Source organism: Aquarana catesbeiana, linkage group LG05, assembly GCF_042186555.1.
Source record: "Aquarana catesbeiana isolate 2022-GZ linkage group LG05, ASM4218655v1, whole genome shotgun sequence".
In the NCBI taxonomy this organism is placed as follows: Eukaryota; Metazoa; Chordata; class Amphibia; order Anura; family Ranidae; genus Aquarana; species Aquarana catesbeiana.
In genome coordinates, this window is record NC_133328.1 from 555749523 (window position 1) to 555771072 (window position 21550).

At 40.5% G+C, this 21550-nt stretch overlaps 3 protein-coding genes across 3 annotated transcripts in view; 1 reads left to right on the forward strand and 2 right to left on the reverse strand.

Moving 5' to 3' along the window:
• Positions 1-21550, forward strand: part of RALYL (RALY RNA binding protein like) — a 1862755-nt gene that overhangs the window by 1051450 nt on the left and 789755 nt on the right. The gene's annotated exons all lie outside the window — the stretch shown is intronic.
• LOC141145312 (hemoglobin subunit alpha-3-like) lies at positions 6142-8653 on the reverse strand. The gene is made up of 3 exons (XM_073631888.1): positions 8494-8653; positions 7484-7688; positions 6142-6455 (listed from the first exon to the last, which is right to left on the reverse strand). The coding sequence occupies exons 1-3, from the start codon at positions 8586-8588 to the stop codon at positions 6327-6329; spliced, it is 429 nt and encodes a 142-aa protein (XP_073487989.1). The 5' UTR covers positions 8589-8653; the 3' UTR covers positions 6142-6326.
• Positions 15772-18232, reverse strand: LOC141145307 (hemoglobin subunit alpha-3-like). The gene is made up of 3 exons (XM_073631881.1): positions 18080-18232; positions 17092-17296; positions 15772-16085 (listed from the first exon to the last, which is right to left on the reverse strand). Exons 1-3 carry the CDS (start codon positions 18172-18174, stop codon positions 15957-15959), a joined length of 429 nt encoding a protein of 142 aa, XP_073487982.1. The 5' UTR covers positions 18175-18232; the 3' UTR covers positions 15772-15956.

Here is a 21550-nt window from a genome sequence, read left to right on the forward strand (position 1 = left end):
AATACTCACTATACCTCTCAGCAAATAGCTTTGGGTGTCTATTTTCCAAAATAGGGTCATTTGGGGGGGGTTTGTGCCATCTGGGCATTCCATGGCCTCCGAAACTGTGATAGGCAGTGAAGAGTGAAATCAAAAATTTACGCCCTTAGAAAGCCTGAAGGCGGTGCTTGGTTTTTGGGGTCCCGTACGCGGCTAGGCTCCCAAAAAGTCTCACACATGTGGTATCCCCGTACTCAGGAGAAGCAACAGAATGTATTTTGGGGTGTAATTTCACATATTCCCATGGCATGTTTGAGCAATATATCATTTAGTGACAACTTTGTGCAAAAAAAAAAAAAAAATTGTCTCTTTCCCGCAACTTGTGTCATAATATAAAATATTCCATGGACTTGACATGCCTCTCAGCAAATAGCTTGGGGTGCCTACTTTCCAAAATGGGGTCATTTGGGGGGGTTTGAACTGTCCTGGCATTTTATGCACAACATTTAGAAGCTTATGTCACACATCACCCACTCTTCTAACCACTTGAAGACAAAGCCCTTTCTGACACTTTTTGTTTACATGAAAAAATTATTTTTTTTTTGCAAGAAAATTACTTTGAACCCCAAACATTATATATTTTTTTAAAGCAAATGCCCTACAGATTAAAATGGTGGGTGTTTCATTTTTTTTTTTCACACAGTATTTGCGCAGCGATTTTTCAAACGCATTTTTGGGGGAAAAAACACACTTTTTAAAATTTTAATGCACTAAAACACACTATATTGCCCAAATGTTTGATGAAATAAAAAAGATGATCTTAGGCCGAGTACATGGATACCAAATATGACATGCTTTAAAATTGCGCACAAACGTGCAGTGGCGACAAACTAAATACATTTTTAAAAGCCTTTAAAAGCCTTTACAGGCTACCACTTTAGATTTACAGAGGAGGTCTACTGCTAAAATTACTGCCCTCGATCTGACCTTCGCGGTGATACCTCACATGCATGGTGCAATTGCTGTTTACATTTGACGCCAGACCGACGCTTGCGTTCGCCTTTGTGCGAGAGCAGGGGGGGGGGCAGGGGTGCTTTTTTTTTTTTCTTTATTATTTTTTTGCTTTTTTATCTTATTTTTAAACTGTTACTTTCATTTTTATTTTTTTTTTATCATTTTTATTGTTATCTCAGGGAATGTAAATATCCCCTATGATAGCAATAGGTAGTAACAGGTACTCTTTTTTGAAAAAATTGGGGTCTATTAGACCCTAGATCTCTCCTCTGCCCTCAAAGCATCTGACCACACCAAGATCGGTGTGATAAAATGCTTTCCCAATTTCCCAATGGCGCTGTTTACATCCGGCGAAATCTAAGTCATGAAATGCTCGTAGCTTCCAGTTTCTTAGGCCATAGAGATGTTTGGAGCCATTCTGGTCTCTGATCAGCTCTATGGTTAGCTGGCTGAATCACCGGCTGCATTCTCAGGTTCCCTGTTGGGACAGGAGAGCCAGAGAAAAACATGGAAGACGGTGGGGGGGGGGGCATTCCCTCCCACTGCTTGTAAAAGCAGTCTAGCCGCTAGGATTGCTTTTACATGAAAGCCAACCGCTGGCTGAAAAGAATGATACCAAGATGATAGCTAAACCTGCAGGCATCATTCTGGTATAACCACTCAAGGTCCAGCAACATACCAGTACGTTGCTGGTCCTTTGTTGGGCATATATTGTAAACTTTTTTTTCATGCAGCCTGTGGGCTGAATGAAAAAAAGATATTGATCGGTGGTTATGCCCACCATTAGAATACCTCCCTTCATCCACCCACTTCTAATGATGGGCATACATGCACCGTATATATATGCCGAAGCATGGGGGCATCCTTTAGTTAGGAGAAAATCACTCCTCCGCCCTCTGCTGCCCCCACGCTTCGGCATATATGCTGAAGTATGTAACTGTGGTGGTGAAATCACCTCCGACAGCGCTGGAGTCACGGCTTTATGTATCATGGGAGCAAACGCTGTTGCTGTCAAGATAAATAAATCCGCGCTGCAACTGAATGGCGTACCTGCTAAGCAAATGATGGTTAACAAAAAAACAAAGTAACATTACAGTATAACAGTAATACTTACCATACCTGCAAAGCGAAATACAAAAAAAAACATAGTAAAAAATAAAACATTTACTGCAACCTGTGCCTACCTAAAATATATATATGCCGAAGCATGGGGGCATCCTCCCGCAAAAGGCAGGAGCAAATCGCTCCTCCACCCACTGCTGCCCCCACGCTTCGGCATATATGCTGAAGTATGTAACTGTGGTGGTGAAATCACCTCCGACAGCGCTGGAGTCATGGCTTTATGTATCGTGGGAGCAAACGCTGTTGCTGTCAGGATAAATAAATCCGCTCTGCAGCTAAATGGCGTACCTGAAAACAAAAAAGTGGTTAACAATAAAAAAACAAACTATAAAAAAATTGCATACCTATAAAGCAAACATGATAAAAACATAACAATAAAACATTGCAGTATAGAATACAATAAAAAAGAGCAGAACAATAGAGAGGGAATAGAGAGAGAACAATAAAACAACTATTTTTGTTTTTTTTATTTTATATATTTTTTGTGTTTTTTTCTTTTTTTTTACTTATTTTTGTTTTTTTTGTTCTTTTTACACTTTTTTTTGTAACTTTAACTTTTTTAACTGGTACCAGGTTTGGCTCTCTCAAAATGCGACAGCATCTTGGGAGACCCTGTGAAAGTGTGTCCTAGTCTGTGCAGTGCTGTACCCTACGCTAATACTCCACTAGTGTATGATAGCGTTCAAAACATTCACCAATGCAAAGACCAGGATTGCCAGGACAGAAGGGACAATAATACCGGGTGTCACGCCTAAATCCGCGCTTGCTGCAGACACAACATCTTTTTTGGGGGGCTCGTTGGGTAGGGGTACTCGGGAGGACATAAATAAAATGCCTCTCATGCAGCCGGCTTACTGCATTTGGTTGGGGATGGTGAGGTGGAGCACCGTCTGGATACAGAAGGGCTCTGACGATCTCTTCCTGGAATTTAAGGAAGGATCCAGTCTGTCCTGAAGCTCTGTATAGCACATGAGCGTTCAGCAAAGCCACTTGAAATAAATAAACAGACACTTTTTTGTACCAGCGTCTGGCCTTATGGGCAATTAGGTACGGCGCCAACAACTGGTCGTTGAAGTCCACCCCTCCCATATTTTGGTTATATTCGTGGACACAGAGGGGTTTCTCCACAACACCAGTCGCCGTAGTAATTTGGACCGTCTCTCCCCCAGCCTAAGACGGGAATCTACAAGCCGCTGGGGAAAGCCCTGGCGATTAGGTCGCACGGTGCCACATGCTCCAATCTGATGATCAAAAAGGTGGCTAAAAAGTGGCACGCTCGTGTAATAATTGTCCACGTACAAGTGGTACCCCTTTCCGAACTATCTTGCCAGCGCTTCCTATGTAGTCAGGGCAGTTTGTCAGCTCTACGTGACTATATTTGCCCTCGTAAACCATAAAACTACATGTATACCCTGTGGCCTGTCACAGAGCTTATACATCTTGACCCCGTATCTGGCACGCTTGCTGGGAAGGTACTGTTTGAATGACAAGCGGCCAGAAAATTTAATCAGGGACTCATCAATGCAGACAACTTGATGGGGAGTAAACAAGTCTGCAAAACATTGGTTGAAGTGGTTTACGAGGGGCCGAATTTTGTAGAGCCGATCGTATCCAGGGTCTCCACGAGGATGACAGAGTTCATTGTCGTTGAAGTGCATGAACCGCAAAATCTGCTCCTATCGTGCCATGGCCATGGAAGCAGAGAACAAGGGCGAATGGTAAATTGGGTCAGTGGACCAATATGACCGCAACTCACTCTTTTTATTCTAGCCCATGAGGAGGGAAAGGCCCAGAAAGATCTTAAATTCGGAAACCGTAATTGGTTTCCAATCTCTGGCAAGGGAGGACTGGGGAATAGTGGCGATGTGTTGACCAGCGTACAAATTGCTTTGGTCCACAATAGATCTATAGAGATCTTCGGTGAAAAACAGCGAATAAAAATCCAGTGGCGTAAAGTCAACTGTTTCCACCTGAATTCTGGGTTGGCCAGTGAATGGGGGCAGTACGGGTGCTGCAGAAGTTGTGGGTACCCAATTCGGATTGGCGAATGCAGCAGGAAGGGCACTATGGGCACGACGGGCCTGTGTTCGTCTTCTAGGTGGCAGCGGGACACTACTAGTGCTTGCCACCTCACCAGCTTGAACTGCACTTATGGGACTCGCCACGTCACCAAGTGATACTGCAGTGCTGGATGTACGACCAGGGTGTACTAGGCCGCTGGTGCTTGCCAGTTCACCAGAAGGAATAGCGGCACTAGTACTTCTCTGCTTCATACGAGGGACCTGCGGTTCTTGCACTTCAAGGACAGAAGAAGATTGGGGTCTGGTACGCCTGACCTTAGCAAGGACCACAACTCAGTCGTCAGAGCTATCTGTCATGGAGCCGCTGTCCTCTACAGGATCGTATTCTGAGCCTGAATCTGACAGATGAGTGACTTCCTCTTCACTATCTGTCATGCTCACAAACCTGTAGGCCTCTTCACTAGTGTACCTTCGATTTACCATTTTGGGCTCTAAATTTAGGGGTACACTAGTGAGACTCACAGCCAAAAAAGCTCCTGTTAGCGACTGATTCAAAACGCTACCAAAAAACTGTAAGCGATCGCAGGGATCAGGCCTGACTCTGCGAACGCTGCAGTTATGTGTGCTTAGTGTTTTGTAAGTGTCAGTGATCGATCGATACTGCACTTGGGTGAGCTGGGCTGGGCCGAGGGGCAAAACGCAGGTGCTAGCAGGTATCTGGGCTGATCTCGCTAACACTGTGTTTTTGGGGACCCTAAACTGCTGGGGAGTATAGATCTGATCGGATCAGATATCGATCCGTTCAGATACTATAGCACTAAGGGAGGTGTATGCTGCGTGCGTGGGTGTTAGCGGTACTGGCGCTAACCTGACGCTGCCTGGGGGGACGCAGACCTTATCTGATCCTAAAAACGTAACTTATATCACCGCCGGGCAATTAGGGGGTTAAAACTTTATAAGGTAATAAACGGCGGGTGCCCTAAAACTATAATAAACTATAATAAACAAACCAACTAACCAACGTCACCCGTAACACTTATACGGTGATCGCTGGTGAAAGGGTTAACTAGGGGGCAATCAGGGGGTTAAAACCTTTAGCAGGTAGTATATGGGGGTCCCTGTCACTATAAAACACTGACTGTGAACCTATATACTTACCTCCCTAACTAGCGTCACCTGTATCACTAATACAGCGATCAGAAAAACGATCGCTTAGCGACACTGGTGACAGGGGGTGATCAAGGGGTTAACCTTTATTAGGGGGGGTTAGGGGGGTACCCTGGACCTAAAGGGGGGTACCCTAGACCTAAAGGGGGCTAACCTAACTGCCCTAACACTTATAACTGTCACAAACTGACACCAATGCAAAAAAAAAAAAAACTGCTATTGGTTTCAGTGTGACAGGGGGTACAGGGGGGTGATCAGGGGGTGATCGGGGGGTGAAGGGGGGTGACAAGTGTGCCTGGAGTGTTCTACTGGCCGTGTAGTGTTTGGTGCAACTTACTTGATGTCTTCTCTCCTCGGCGCCGGATCGAAAAGACCGGCTCGAGGAGGGATGACATCACTGTAATGTAAACAGAGGGAGAGGAAGTATTTCATTCGCTGGGAGTGATCGGGAGGGGGTGGCCATCAATGGATGGCCTCCCCCTCACCTCTTATCGCCCGCGAACAAGAGTCGACCGCCTATGGCACCGGGAAGGGGGGGGGTCCGATCGGACCCTCCCGCCCGCGGGAAGGCAATCACGTACCAGGTATGTGATTTTGCCTGCCCGTGCCATTCTGCCGCAGTGTATCTGCGTTAGGCATTCGACAAGTGGTTAAGTAAGTTCACCTTTCCTATCAGGGAGAGAGATATAATGGGTGCTACATTCAACCTAATAAAGTCTGAGACTGAGCTGGTTATGGTAAGCCCCTGGTTTGATTTTTTTAAAGAGACACAGCAATTGAATATATTAATATCAAACCATCAAAAAACAAAAAGATAATAATATAGTTGAGGCGGAAATGAAAATTATTTTCAGTTTTATTTAAGAGTACATCAGATCTATATTTGATGGACAATTTACACAAGTAAATACTCTTCAAAAAACATTGCAACTAGGTTGTAACTGAAATGGGCCCAGAGAACACTTCATTGCACGTTGTTTTACTTGCTGTAATTTCTGATGTAGCCTGTTATGCAGGATGAATTTATCTGTACTTGGAGGTGAGGACTGCAGAGACTAGAGCAAGGAATTTGTCCCAGGCAGCCTGAACCTCAGCAGTGAAATCATCAGGGAAGTGAGTAGCCAAGACCACCTGGATAATGTGAGCCAGCAGCTGCAAAGAGAAATAGAAGATATATTATTTTTGTGTATATAGACACATTTGAATTATTTAATAAGGACAGTAATGTTCAAACTGCTTTTTGAAATTACATGTTTTTATTTAATGTACTCTTAAAAGAGAAGTATGGGTTTGGGGGTTCTTGTAGAATCATACTTACCTAGGTGAATGCAGCATCGGTCCGATGCTGTATCTGTCCCCCGGAGCCTCTTCACTGAGAACCAAGCGATCGAACATAGACGATGGCTCAGTTCTCTCAGCTCCCAGAGCATAGAGCCGCTGCCTGTCAATCAGCAGCTCTCCTGCTCTGCTCCTCCACGCTCACTGGAGCCTTGAGCTGTGGAGGGGCGGCTCGCTGCGAGGCTGAGACGGCCATCAGTCCAGGCACCTGGCAGATCCAGACTCCCACAGTCGGAATGATGTGGTGTGGTGCCTGGACTGATGTGTGTGACGTCAGCAAAGAGCGGACTGGAAACGGTTGACAGGAGTGCAAAACTAATTGCACTCCTGTGACCCATAGGAGAAGCCCATCCAAACAAGCTCAGACTGGACTTCTCCTTTAAAGGTTACAGAGCAAACTGCTTCTTCTAAAAGGTACCCAATGGAAGTATCTGGTGGAAGGTGCTCGTCTCGAAATCCAGGGATACAATACTACCATACCTTACCTGCCTATAATGGTTACTCTCTGGCTTCAATACCTTCCAAGTTAGTGACCCAAAACTAATGTGCATATTAAGAGTTTTGAATTCACATTTTATTGACTCAGAAAAAAACTTGAATGTAGGGAATAATCATGACAGACCAGAAGCTAGTATTTGTAGATAGGTCGGAAATAACAGCCTCTATGTTTGTCATGACAACTTTCCTAAAGACTGACACAAAATGTACAGTATATTGGTCACCTAAATGCCCACCTGAGTTTCAATACTATATAATGCTGCAAACACATTTAACCACAATGCATTTTGTTCACCGGAATCAAGTTATCTTATTATTGTATAGAAATATTCAGTAGTACTTACAGGAAAGTTTCCTGGATCCACTCTTAGGTTGTAGGCATGCAGGTCACTGAGGGAGGACAGGTTGCCAGCAAGGTCATCCAGATGATTGGCTGCACCTGCAAGAGCGTTTATAATCTTTCCACCATGTGTGTTGAGGTCAGCAGAGCCAGGGGTCAGGTCAAAGTGAGGGAAATAAGTCTTGGTCTGGGGGAAGCTAAGGAAAAGCCTAAACATAAAAAAACAGATATTAATACAAAGGAAATGATTTAAAGTAAATCTATCCACACACTTCTGACCTGATATTATGTTTCTGTGGTTAATATTTTAGGTTAGAAAAATAAGTAATTCCCTGTTAAACTGTAAGCATTTAGTAAGCATATTTTTCCTACTGTTTGTATAGACACCAAGAAAGCAAAGTTATCAAATTTGTATTCCTTCACTGATGTTAAAGCTAGCAAAAGAAGAACGGTGCTGTCCTTTAAGAAATTGACCTTAGACAAAATGATTTCCTTGTTTCATGCCTTGATGGTAACTATTTGCACACAAATGGTACATAATGTGTGATATATAAAATACCAGTAGTAACAATCACTAATGACTTAATCAACCTGTGGTACTCCAGCTTTTGTGAAACTACAAGTCCCATGAGGCATTGCAGTTAGAAACATTATTCCCAGAGGCATGATAGGACTTGTAGTTCCACAACAACAGGAGAGCCACAGGTTGAGCAACCCATGACTTACATCTATCTCTCAAACCCATGACTTACATCTATCTCTCAATTTTCATTGATGCTTGACTTTCCCTGAAGACAAATTTTTAGCTTTGTAGGGTAGGGACAGGTTATAAATTCTATCAGTAGTATCTTAGTTTAGAACTAGAATGACGTATCCCATGTAATGAATAAAAGTTTGTAAGTTTAACTCGTTACATTAACCTAAGAACTCCTGTCCTGTTACATTAAACATCCAGTTGAAATTGCACACTGTATTTGTTTATATAAAATATAACCAAGAATCAAAGAACCATACCTGGTCAAAGCCTCAGAGCCCAGAGCACTGGCCTGAGATCCAATCTTTCCCACTATGGAAAGCACAGCAGCCTTCTCACTTGCAGATAGACTCATTGTGATGATCGGGAGTTGGTGTAGTACACGTTAGATCAGCTTGGCAACTCAAGAAAGGTCCACATTAAACTAAAAATCTTGCCAGTTTTTAAAGCATTAGGATACAATTCACAATGGTCAAGATGCATTTCTATTGGCTGAAAACTGCATACCACCCATTAGAACTGACTTATCTTCTGAACCATACATGCTGTATGTGCTGATATAGGGTAAGCATCTTATCACTATATGCTGATTACAAAGCATATACACTCCTTTTGTTTTTACTGAGCTATTGCTGATCTTTACAGTTTAACATATTAAATTATTGCATCACACATATATTTTAAATGTACAGTACTCAATTAGATAGCATTTGAGTTGAATACGATAGTTGTGTTTGTTTTATTTAATGTTTTATCTTATTTCTATCCTTTTGGTTATCAAGAATACCAATCAAGTGTAGTTTTAACAGAAAAGCCCATTTATTTCTAAACAATCATACTTGCGCCCTATACTTTATTATTTTGAAAGTAACAAGATTTTTATTCTTTTAAGAGACTTTTGTTAGGCACTAAAGCATGTCTAGTATGACCTTAATATAAGTAGACACAGTGGGGGGGATTTACTAAAACTGGAGCACACAGAATCTGGTGTAGTTGTGTATGGTCGCCAATCAGCTTCTAACTTCAGCTTCTTCAATTAAGTTTTTAAGATAAAACCTGGAAGCTGATTGGTTTCTATACAGAGCTGCACCAGATTTTGCACTCTCTAGTTTTAGTAACTCATCCCCGGTATATTTCAAGTTGTTGCAAATGGGCACTCTCAGTAATCACTCTCTCATAGTCACCAGACTCACCAGAATTAGTATTACGTATGTATAGGAAGAAAAGAGGGAAGAAAAGGAGGTGGGAGTAGTGTTCCCATTGGACAACTTCCCCACTATTCTTTCTTTAGGGACACTCAAATTTTGGTATTTTCTGTCATTATCAGTTATAGCAATCATCAGGATAAATAAAGAGGGTGAATCTTCCTAATGAGGACAAAGACAGCAACAAAAACCTGGCAGGGGTCCTAATCTTTCTCCACACAATTTAAGTCCTAGATCACACATATGAGATGCGAGAACCAGAGCAATTCCAGTGCGGGTTCCCGCATCACATGTCACTCACCGGCGGGTCACACTGACATCTGCAAACCGCTGCGGTTGTTAATTTAAAGTTAATGACATCCCCAGATGGGTTTGCAGGTCGAAGTGCAAACTGTCAAATTGTACAGGAATCGGATCGCATAGGTGTGAAAACTCATGCGATCCGATTCCAGTGCCGACCAAAAAAACCTGTTCCGGCACCATTTTGGTGCGAAGGCAATGCGATTTCAGCCATACAGTTTGTATGGCTGAAATCGCATAGCACAGACATTGCTTGTGGATCTGCACAGCAATGGGGTGCAAATTGCATGCGATATCTGTCATCGCACAAGTGTGAACCCAGCATAAAGCAAACAAAAAACATGTTGCCTTTGGTTATGACATCACTCTGAAGTTAAAGTGGTAGTAAAGTCAGCGTTGTGAAAAGTTGCTGACAGGCAGCATATGTATTACACAAGAGACCCTATCGGTCTCATCTGTCATAAATGCTTCTTTCTGCCTGTCAGCTGTGATGTACAATGAGCTGTGCATGCGCAGCTCAGTGAACATTTACAGTACCCAATGCTGTGCATACCAGTACATTATGACATAACCCACCTGGGGGAACCCAAAAAGAAGAAACTACACTGGACTTTACTAGCACTTTAATAATGAACTGGGACTCCCATATATACTCAGACCTGCCAATTTGGATTTCTCACTCTTTCCTTTCTTCTGTATCTAAGGCTAAAATTTCATCCTTACCATGGTTAGATCACAATCCCACAATAATTTATTGTAACTTTCTTCATACCTACCCTTACATTCCTTCCTGGTCATTAAATAATTATCTTTTATCCATCACTGCAATTCTGGACAAACTTAAATCTATATAAATTTCTATAAATTGACAGAACAGAGCAGAACTGACTTGGAACAACAAGTAGAACACGTAACTAACTTACATAAATCAAATCCCTCAAAACAAAACTGTATCAACCTTGATAAAACTAAAACTGAATTAAACCTCTGCCTTACCGATGAGGCTGAAAAACAACTTAGATGGACTGACGGTGCATATTTTTTAGTACTGATCACTGTATTGGTGTCACTGGTCCCCAAAAAAGTTTCAAAAGTGTCACTGTGTGTCCAATTTGTCCACCGCAATGTCGCAGTCCCGCTATAAGTCACTCATCGCTGCCATTACTAGTAAAAAAAAAAAAAAATTCCATAAAAATATCCTGTAGTTTGTAGACGCTATAACTTTTGCGCAAAACAATCAATATATGCTTGGGATTTTTTTTTACCAAAAACATGTAGCAGATTACATATTGGCCTAAATTTATGAAGAAATTTTAATTTTTTTTTATTGGATATTTTATAGCAGAAATATTGTTTTTTTCTGAAAATTGATGTTTTTTTTTTTTTTTTTATAACGTAAAAAATAAAAAACGCAGAAGTGTTTAAATACCACAAAAAGAAAGCTCTATTTGTGGGAAAAACGGACAATTTTTTGGGTACAGCGTCGCACGACTGCGCAATTGTTAGTAGCACAGTGCCATATCGCAAAAATTGGTCTGGTCATGATGGAGGTAAACCTTCTGGAGCTGAAGTGGTTAAAAAATAAAAGCTGAAATAACACTCACAGGAGTATACTCTCACAATGGCAGATTAGACATCGGCAAGAGATTATACTGTGCCTATTATCACATGGGAAGTGGCTTTTTATCCTGCGAGTGATATTTTGGATTTTATTTTTTAAATAAGCCAAGAAGTTTATACTATGAAGCCCCTTTTTTGTGATTTACATGTTCATTACATGCTGAGGACTGGAGAGCTGGAAATGATATCTGCATGCTGACCGGCTGGCTGCACTAAAAAGTGCTTATTGACCTCCTTTTTAATTATGAGGTCTGTGTTGCAAGTTGAGGAGACATCTTCATTGTCAGAGGTGGTGGTCACTGTTGTCCAGGGTGTTCTTGCTGAAGCTCACTGATTTTTTGCCAGGTCAAGATCTGCTTAAAGATTTACAGTGCCTTGAAAAAGTATTCATATCCCTTGAAATTTTCCACATTTTGTTATGTTATAACCAAAACATAAATGTATTTATTGGGATTTTATGTAATAGACCAACACCAAGTGGCACATAATTGTAAAGTAGAAGAAAAATGATAAATGGTTTTCAAAATGTTTTACAAATAAATATTTGAAAAGTGTGGTGTGCATTTGTATTCAGCCCCTTTACTCTGACACCCCTAACTAAAATCTAGTGAAACCAATTGCCTTCAGAAGTCACCTAATTAGTAAATAGAGTCCACCTGTTTGTAATTTATGCTCAGTATAAATACAGCTGTTCAGTGAAGCCCTCAGATGTTTGTTAGAGAGACTTAGTGAACGAACAGCATTATGAAGGCCAAGGAACACACAAGACAGGTCAGGGATAAAGTTGTGGAGAAGTTTAAAGCAGGGTTAGATTATAAAAAATTATCCCTACCTCACCGGTCCATCCGTGTTACATGCTCTGGCCGTCTAGTGACAAGCACATGCCCCAGCTGAGAGGTTTATGCCTGGCTCCAATGTTCTTCACCCTAGCAATCTGGAAAAGATTCTCTGATCGATATTCACTATCTTCTCCATGCTCACCGCTTACAAATGTCCTCTTCAACCCGGACATCCCTGATAGCATGTCCTATGATCGTATGTTGCATTGGACTGGGGCCAGGATTTTTCAGCTGAGACATCTTGTTAATCCAGCTACAAGACACCTACTACCCTTCTTTGACCTACAAAAGCAATACCAAATTCCTAAAACACTTTTCTATTCCTATTTACAGTTTAGACATTTCTTCGCTACCAAATCCCCCACCCTCTCCCTGGACAAACCATCAGACTTTGAAATGTTATGCGCCAAAGGCCCCTATGAGCCCCAATTAATTTCTACCATATATAGAATTTTACATGAAGCTAACCCCTTGAAGGTAGTAGTCACCATTACATGAAGAAATGGACTCAGTTACTCCAACATGACATTTCTCTGTTAGATTGGGAAAGTATCTGGGAATCCACCTCCAGAATTTCCCGCTGTGTCGCACACAAAGAATCTGCGCACAAAATTCTACTTTTCTTGTACAAAACTCCAGAACGCCCACACGCATACAACCCGACAACCTCAAAAATGTGTTGGAGATGTAATAAAGCTGTGGGCTCACAATATCACATTTTCTGGGAATGCCCTCTAGTCACCCAATTCTGGGCCCAAATTCAAACGGTTCTGGAGAAGCTGATGGGGGTCCCCATCCCCCTAAACCCTATGCATTACATACTGGGTCTACCTGTTCCAGGTATCCACAAATCTAAAAGAAAACTGATGTCCTTCATATTATTAGCGGCTAAAAGAACCATTCCCAAACTTTGGCTCTCTACCTCCTCTCCCACTCTCACGCAAACCCTCTCCATCTTAATGGATATACGGAGAATGGAACATCTATCCGCCGTAGTTGATGATTCAATCCCAAAATTTTCACAAATATGGCAGTCATGGGACGAATCTGAATATAGCTCTGAAACATACAGTTCTAACTGAGAGACAGCGGTCTTGTACAGACAATTTATCTTTAGTTCTTTACTGCTTTCACAAAATGTTGACTATGGATCTTCCATTTTCGTGCCTCTGTATTGCTTATGTACCCCATATAGATAGTGAGAGTATTTACCATTGCAACCAAACTGTACATATAAAAATCACTATTCCTTTTTTACCTAGTTGTATTTCTTACTATCTAGCTAATTACATTAGCTTTTACATTTCACCCCAACTATGTATAATACATATTTCAATGACAATGTATATTTACATCACCTGTAATTGAATGTGCTAACTACATGTTATTTTGTATTATATGTAAAACCTGTTTAATAAACAATTTAAAAAAAAAAATTATCCCAAGCTTTGAACATCTCACGGAGCACTGTTCAATCCATCATCTGAAAATGGAAAGAGTATGGCACAACTGCAAACCTACCAAGACATGGCCGTCCACCTAAACTGACAGGCCGGACAAGGAGAGCATTAATCAGAGAAGCCGCCAAGAAGCCCATGGTAACTCTGGAGGAGCTGCAGAGATCCACAGCTCAGGTGGGAAAATCTATCCACAGGACAACTATTAGTCATGCACTCCACAAATCTGGCCTTTATGGAAGAGTGGCAAAAAGAAAGCCATTGTTAAAAGAAAGCCATAAGAAGTATCGTCTGCAGTTTACTTGAAGCCATGTGGAGGACACAGCAAACATGTGGAAGAAGGTGCTCTGGTCAGATGAGACTACAATTTACCTCTTTAGCCTAAAAGCAAAATGCTATGTTTAGTGGAAAACTAACACTGCACATCACCCTGAACACACCATCCCCACTGTGAAACATGGTGGAGGCAGCATCATGTTGTGGGGATGCTTTTCTTTAGCAGGGACAGGGAAGCTGGTCAGAGTTGATGAGAAGATGGATGGAGCCAAATACAGGACAATCTTATAAGAAAACCTGTTAGAGTCTGCAAAAGACTTGAGACTGCGGAAGAGGTTCTCCTTTCAGCAGGACAACAACCCTAAACATACAGCCAGAGCTATCAAATGGGATAGCTTAGATCAAAGCATATTCATGTGTTAGAATGGCCCAGTAAAGTCCAGACCTAAATCCAATTGAGAATCTGTGGCAAGACTTGAAAATTGCTGTTCATAGATGCTCTCCATCCAATCCGATAGAGCTTCAGCTATTTTACAAAGAAGAATGGGCAAAAATGTCCCTCTCTAGATGTGCAAATCTGGTAGCGGCTTCCCCAAAAAGACTTGCAGCTATAATTGCAGCAAAATGTGGTTCTAAAAAATTATTGACTCAGGGAGGCTGAATACAAATGTACGCCACACTTTTCACATATTTATTTGTAAAACCGATTTAACATTTTCCTTCCACTTCACAATTATGTGCCGCTTTGTGTTGGTCTATCACATAAAATCCCAATAAAATACATTTATGTTTTTGGTTATAACATGATAAAATGTGGAAAATTTTAAGGGGTATGAATACTTTTTCAAGTCACTGTAAATTGGACTGTATAAAGGACTTTCACTTAGTCACTTCATATTTCACATGTGTGGCATTTGGGACTTTTATTCAGGACTTATTTTTATTTGCATTATTGTATTCTTTTGCTGTTTCATATTTTCTTTTATATTTGTAGTGTGGAGCTATTTGTCAGACCAAGATTGCTTGTATATTCAAACTGGACTGTATATGGGATTTCTAGTTAATCAGTTCATATTTCATGTGTTTGACATTTGGGACTTTATTTAGGACATATTTTTATTTGCATTATTGTGTTTTATTAGGTACACATTGCTAGTACTGGTTTGGACCCCTTTTGCCTTCAGAACTGCCTTAATTCTTCGGGGCATAGATTCAACAAGGTGTTGAAAACATTCCTCAGAGATTTTGGTCCATATTGACATGATAGCATCACACAGTTGCTGCAGATTTGCCAGCTGCACATTAATATTGCAAATCTCGCATTCCACCACATCCCAAAGGTGCTCTATTGGATTGAGATCTGGTGACTGTGGAGGCCATTGGAGTGCAGTGAACTCATTGTCATGTTCAAGAAACCAGTGATGAGATGATTTGAGCTTTGTGACATGGTGCATTATCCTGCTGGAAGTAGCCATCAGAAGATGGGTACACTGTAGTCATAAAGGGATGGACATGGTCAGCAACAATACTCAGGTAGGCCATGGAGTTTAAACAATGCTTCAGTGTTTAATTTTAATTGTACATTTTTTCCAATTTTTTTTTTTTTTGGGCACATTTATGCATTTTTTTTTTTGGGTGGAACACCACTTTAAGTAAGTTCACCTTTCCTATCAGGGAGAGAGATATACAGTAATATGTGCTACATTCAACCTAATAAAGTCTGAGACTGAGTTGGTTATGGTAAGCCCCTGGTTTGATTTTTTTAAAGAGACACAGCAATTGAATATATTAATATCAAACCATCAAAAAACAAAAAGATAATAATACAGTTGAGGTGGAAATGAAAATTATTTTCAGTTTTATTTAAGAGTACATCAGATTTATATTTGATGGACAATTTACACAAGTAAATACTCTTCAAAAAACATTGCAACTTGGTTGTAACTGAAATGGGCCCAAAGAACACTTCATTGCACGTTGTATTACTTGCTGTAATTTCTGATGTAGCCTGTTATACAGGGTGGATTTATCTGTACTTGGAGGTGAGGACTGCAGAAACTAGAGCAAGGAATTTGTCCCAGGCAGCCTGAACCTCAGCAGTGAAATCACCAGGGAAGTGAGTAGCCAAGACCACCTGGATAATGTGAGCCAGCAGCTGCAAAGAGAAATAGAAGATATATTATTTTTGTGTACATAGACACATTTATATTATTTAATAAGGACAGTAATGTTCAAACTGCTTTTTGAAATTACATTTTTTTATTTAATGTACTCTTAAAAGAGAAGTATGGGTTTGGGGGTTCTTGTAGAATCATACTTACCTAGGTGAATGCAGCATCGGTCCGATGCTGTATCTGTCCCCCGGAGCCCCTTCACTGAGAACCAAGCGATCGACAATTGCTGATGGCTCAGTTCTCCCGGCTCTCAATCAATCAGCAGCTCTCCTGCTCTGCTCCTCCACGCTCACTGGAGCCTTGAGCTGTGGAGGGGCGGCTCGCTGAGAGGCTGAGACGGCCATCGGTCCAGGCACCTGGCAGATCCAGACTCCCACAGTCGAGACGATGTGGTGTGGTACCTGGACTGATGTGTGTGACGTCAGCAAAGAGCGGACTGGAAATGGGTCACAGGAGTGCAAAACTAATTGCACTCCTGTGACCCATAGGAGAAGCTCAGCCAAACAAGCTCAGGCTGGACTTCTCCTTTAAAGGTTACAGAGCAAACTGCTTCTTCTAAAAGATACCCAATGGAAGTATCTGGTGGAAGGTGCTCGTCTCGAAATCCAGGGATACAATACTACCATACCTTACCTGCCTATAATGGTTACTCTCTGGCTTCAATACCTTCCAAGTTAGTGACTCAAAACTAATGTGCATATTAAGAGTTTTGACTTCACATTTTATTGACTCAGAAAAAAACTTGAATGTAGGGAATAATCATGACAGATCAAAAGCTAGTATTTGTAGATAGGTCTGAAATAACAGCCTCTATGTTTGTCATGACAACTTTCCTAAGGACTGACACAAAATGTACAGTATATTGGTCACCTTAATGCCCACCTGAGTTTCAATACTATATAATGCTGCAAACACATTTAAGCGCAATGCATTTTGTTCACTGGAATCAAGTTATCTTATTGTATAGAAATATTCAGTAGTACTTACAGGAAAGTTTCCTGGATCCACTCTTAGGTTGTAGGCATGCAGGTCACTGAGGGAGGACAGGTTGCCAGCAAGGTCATCCAGGTGATTGGCTGCACCTGCAAGAGCATTTATAATCTTTCCACCATGTGTGTTGAGGTCAGCAGAGCCAGGGGTCAGGTCAAAGTGGGGGAAATAAGTCTTGGTCTGGGGGAAGCTAAGGAAAAGCCTAAACATAAAAAAAACAGATATTAATACAAGGGAAATGATTTAAAGTAAATCTATCCACACACTTATGACCTGATATTATGCTTCTGTGGTTAATATTTTAGGTTATAAAAATAACTAATTCCCTGTTAAACTGTAAGCATTTAGTAAGAATATTTTTCCTACTGTTTGTATAGACACCAAGAAAGCAAAGTTATCAAATTTGTATTCCTTCACTGATGTTAAAGCTAGCAAAAGAAGAACGGTGCTGTCCTTTAAGAAATTGACCTTAGACAAAATGATTTCCTTGTTTCATGCCTTGATGGTAACTATTTGCACACAAATGGTACATAATGTGTGATATATAAAATACCAGTAGTAACAATCACTAATGACTTAATCAACCTGTGGTACTCCAGCTTTTGTGAAACTACAAGTCCCATGAGGCATTGCAGTTAGAAACATTACTCCCAGAGGCATGATAGGACTTGTAGTTTCTACAACAACAGGAGAGCCACAGGTTGAGCAACCCATGACTTACATCTATCTCTCAATTTTCATTGATGCTTGACTTTCCCTGAAGACAAATTTTTAGTTTTGTGTAGGGTAGGGACAGGTTATAAATTCTATCAGCAGTATCTTAGTTTAGAACTAGAATGATCTATCCCATGTAATGAATAAAAGTTTGTAAGTTTAACTCGTTACATTAACCTAAGAACTCCTGTGCTGTTACATTAAACATCCAGTTGAAATTGCACACTGTATTTGTTTATATAAAATATAACCAAGAATAAAAGAACCATACCTGGTCAAAGCCTCAGAGCCCAGAGCACTGGCCTGAGATCCAATCTTTCCCACTATGGAAAGCACAGCAGCCTTCTCACTTGCAGATAGACTCATTGTGATGATCGGGAGTTGGTGTAGTACAAGTTAGATCAGCTTGGCAACTCAAGTAAAGTCCACGTTAAACTGAAAATCTTGCCAGTTTTTAAAGCATTAGGATACCATTCACAATGGTCAAGATGCATTTCTATTGGCTGAAAACTGCATACCACCAATTAGAACTGACTTATCTTCTGAACCATACATGCTGTATGTGCTGATATAGGGTAAGCATCTTATCACTATATGCTGATTACAAAGCATATACACTCCTTTTGTTTTTACTGAGCTATTGCTGATCTTTACAGTTTAACATATTAAATTATTGCATTACACATATATTTTAAATGTACTCAATTAGATAGCATTTGAGTTGAATACGATAGTTGTGTTTGTTTTATTTAATGTTTTATCTTATTTCTATCCTTTTGGTTATCAAGAATACCAATCAAGTGTAGTTTTAACAGAAAAAGCCCATTTATTTCTAAACAATCATACTTGCACCCTATACTTTATTATTTTGAAAGTAACAAGATTTTTATTCTTTTAAGAGACTTTTGTTAGGCACTAAAGCATGTCTAGTATGACCTTAATATAAGTAGACACAGTGGGGGGGATTTACTAAAACTGGAGCACACAGAATCTGGTGTAGCTGTGTATGGTCGCCAATCAGCTTCTAACTTCAGCTTCTTCAATTAAGTTTTTAAGATAAAACCTGGAAGCTGATTGGTTTCTATACAGAGCTGCACCAGATTTTGCACTCTCTAGTTTTAGTAACTCATCCCCGGTATATTTCAAGTTGTTGCAAATGGGCACTCTCAGTAATCACTCTCTCATAGTCACCAGACTCACCAGAATTAGTATTACGTATGTATAGGAAGAAAAGAGGGAAGAAAAGGAGGGGGGAGTAGTGTTCCCATTGGACAACTTCCCCACTATTCTTTCTTTAGTGACACTCAAATTTTGGTATTTTCTGTCATCAGTTATAGCAATCATCAGGATAAATAAAGAGGGTGAATCTTCCTAATGAGGACAAAGACAGCAACAAAAACCTGGCAGGGGTCCTAATCTTTCTCCACACAATTTAAGTCCCAGATCACACATATGAGATGCGGGAACCAGAGCAATTCCAGTGCGGGTTCCCGCATCACATGTCACTCACCGGCGGGTCACACTGACATCTGCAAACCGCTGCGGTTGTTAATTTAAAGTTAATGACATCCCCAGATGGGTTTGCAGGTCGAAGTGCAAACTGTCAAATTGTACAGGAATCGGATCGCATAGGTGTGAAAACTCATGCGATCCGATTCCAGTGCCGACCAAAAAAACCTGTTCCGGCACCATTTTGGTGCGAAGGCAATGCGATTTCAGCCATACAGTTTGTATGGCTGAAATCGCATAGCACAGACATTGCTTGTGGATCTGCACAGCAATGGGGTGCAAATTGCATGCGATATCTGTCATCGCACAAGTGTGAACCCAGCATAAAGCAAACAAAAAACATGTTGCCTTTGGTTATGACATCACTCTGAAGTTAAAGTGGTAGTAAAGTCAGCGTTGTGAAAAGTTGCTGACAGGTAGCATATTTATGACACAAGAGACCCTATCGGTCTCATCTGTCATAAATGCTTCTTTCTGCCTGTCAGCTGTGAGATGTGCATGCGCAGCTCAGTGAACATTTACAGTACCCAATGCTGTGCATACCAGTACATTATGACATAACCCACCTGGGGGAACCCAAAAAGAAGAAACTACACTGGACTTTACTAGCACTTTAATAATGAACTGGGACTCCCATATATACTCAGAGCTGCCAATTTGGATTTCTCACTCTTTCCTTTCTTCTGTATCTAAGGCTAAAATTTCATCCTTACCATGGTTAGATCACAATCCCACAATAATTTATTGTAACTTTCTTCATACCTACCCTTACATTCCTTCCTGGTCATTAAATAATTATCTTTTATCCATCACTGCAATTCTGGACAAACTTAAATCTATATAAATGTCTATAAATTGACAGAACAGAGCAGAACTGACTTGGAACAACAAGTAGAACACGTAACTTACATAAATCAAATCCCTCAAAACAAAACTGTATCAACCTTGATACAATTAAAACTGAATTAAACCTCTGCCTTACCGATGAGGCTGAAAAACAACTTAGATGGACTGATGGGGCATATTTTTTTGTACTGATCACTGTATTGGTGTCACTGGTCCCCAAAAAAGTTTCAAAAGTGTCACTGTGTGTCCAATTTGTCCACCGCAATGTCGCAGTCCCACTATAAGTCACTCATCGCTGCCATTACTAGTAAAAAAAAAAAAAAATTCCATAAAAATATCCTGTAGTTTGTAGACGCTATAACTTTTGCGCAAAACAATCATTATATGCTTGGGATGTAGCAGATTACATATTGGCCTAAATTTATGAAGAAATTTTAATTTTTTTTTATTGGATATGTTTTATAGCAGAAATATTGTTTTTTTTCTGAAAATTGATTTTTTTTTTTTTTTTTATAACGTAAAAAATAAAAAACGCAGAAGTGTTTAAATACCACAAAAAGAAAGCTCTATTTGTGGGAAAAATTGACAATTTTTTGGGTACAGCGTCGCACGACTGCGCAATTGTTAGTAGCACGGTGCCATATTGGCAAAAACTGGCCTGGTCATGATGGAGGTAAACCTTCCGGAGCTGAAGTGGTTAAAAAATAAAAGCTGAAATAACACTCACAGGAGTATACTCTCACAATGGCAGATTAGACATCGGCAAGAGATTATACTGTGCCTATTATCACATGGGAAGTGGCTTTTTATCCTGCGAGTGATATTTTGGCTTTTATTTTTTAAATAAGCCAAGAAGTTTATACTATGAAGCCCCTTTTTTGTGATTTACATGTTCATTACATGCTGAGGACTGGAGAGCTGGAAATGATATCTGCATGCTGACCTGCTGGCTGCAAAAAAAGTGCTTATTGACCTCCTTTTTAATTATGAGGTCTGTGTTGCAAGTTGAGGAGACATCTTCATTGTCAGAGGTGGTGGTCACTGTTGTCCAGGGTGTTCTTGCTGAAGCTCACTGATTTTTTGCCAGGTCAAGATCTGCTTAAAGATTTACAGTGCCTTGAAAAAGTATTCATATCCCTTGAAATTTTCCACATTTTGTTATGTTACAACCAAAACATAAATGTATTTATTGGGATTTTATGTAATAGACCAACACAAAGTGGCACATAATTGTGAAGTAGAAGAAAAATGATAAATGGTTTTCAAAATGTTTTACAAATAAATATTTGAAAAGTGTGGTGTACATTTGTATTCAGCCCCTTTACTCTGACACCCCTAACTAAAATCTAGTGAAACCAATTGCCTTCAGAAGTCACCTAATTAGTAG

What these genes read in the sequence shown, in the direction of transcription:
- LOC141145312 (XM_073631888.1), bottom strand. Translation starts at nt 8,588, where the DNA reads ATGAGTCTATCTGCAAGTGAGAAGGCTGCTGTGCTTTCCATAGTGGGA. An exon ending in GGCTCTGAGGCTTTGACCAG is followed by an intron (nt 7,689 to 8,493) that starts GTATGGTTCTTT and finishes TTTTATGTTTAG; the next exon opens with GCTTTTCCTTAGCTTCCCCC. An exon ending in TGGATCCAGGAAACTTTCCT is followed by an intron (nt 6,456 to 7,483) that starts GTAAGTACTACT and finishes TTCTCTTTGCAG; the next exon opens with CTGCTGGCTCACATTATCCA.
- LOC141145307 (XM_073631881.1), bottom strand. Translation starts at nt 18,174, where the DNA reads ATGAGTCTATCTGCAAGTGAGAAGGCTGCTGTGCTTTCCATAGTGGGA. An exon ending in GGCTCTGAGGCTTTGACCAG is followed by an intron (nt 17,297 to 18,079) that starts GTATGGTTCTTT and finishes TTTTATGTTTAG; the next exon opens with GCTTTTCCTTAGCTTCCCCC. An exon ending in TGGATCCAGGAAACTTTCCT is followed by an intron (nt 16,086 to 17,091) that starts GTAAGTACTACT and finishes TTCTCTTTGCAG; the next exon opens with CTGCTGGCTCACATTATCCA.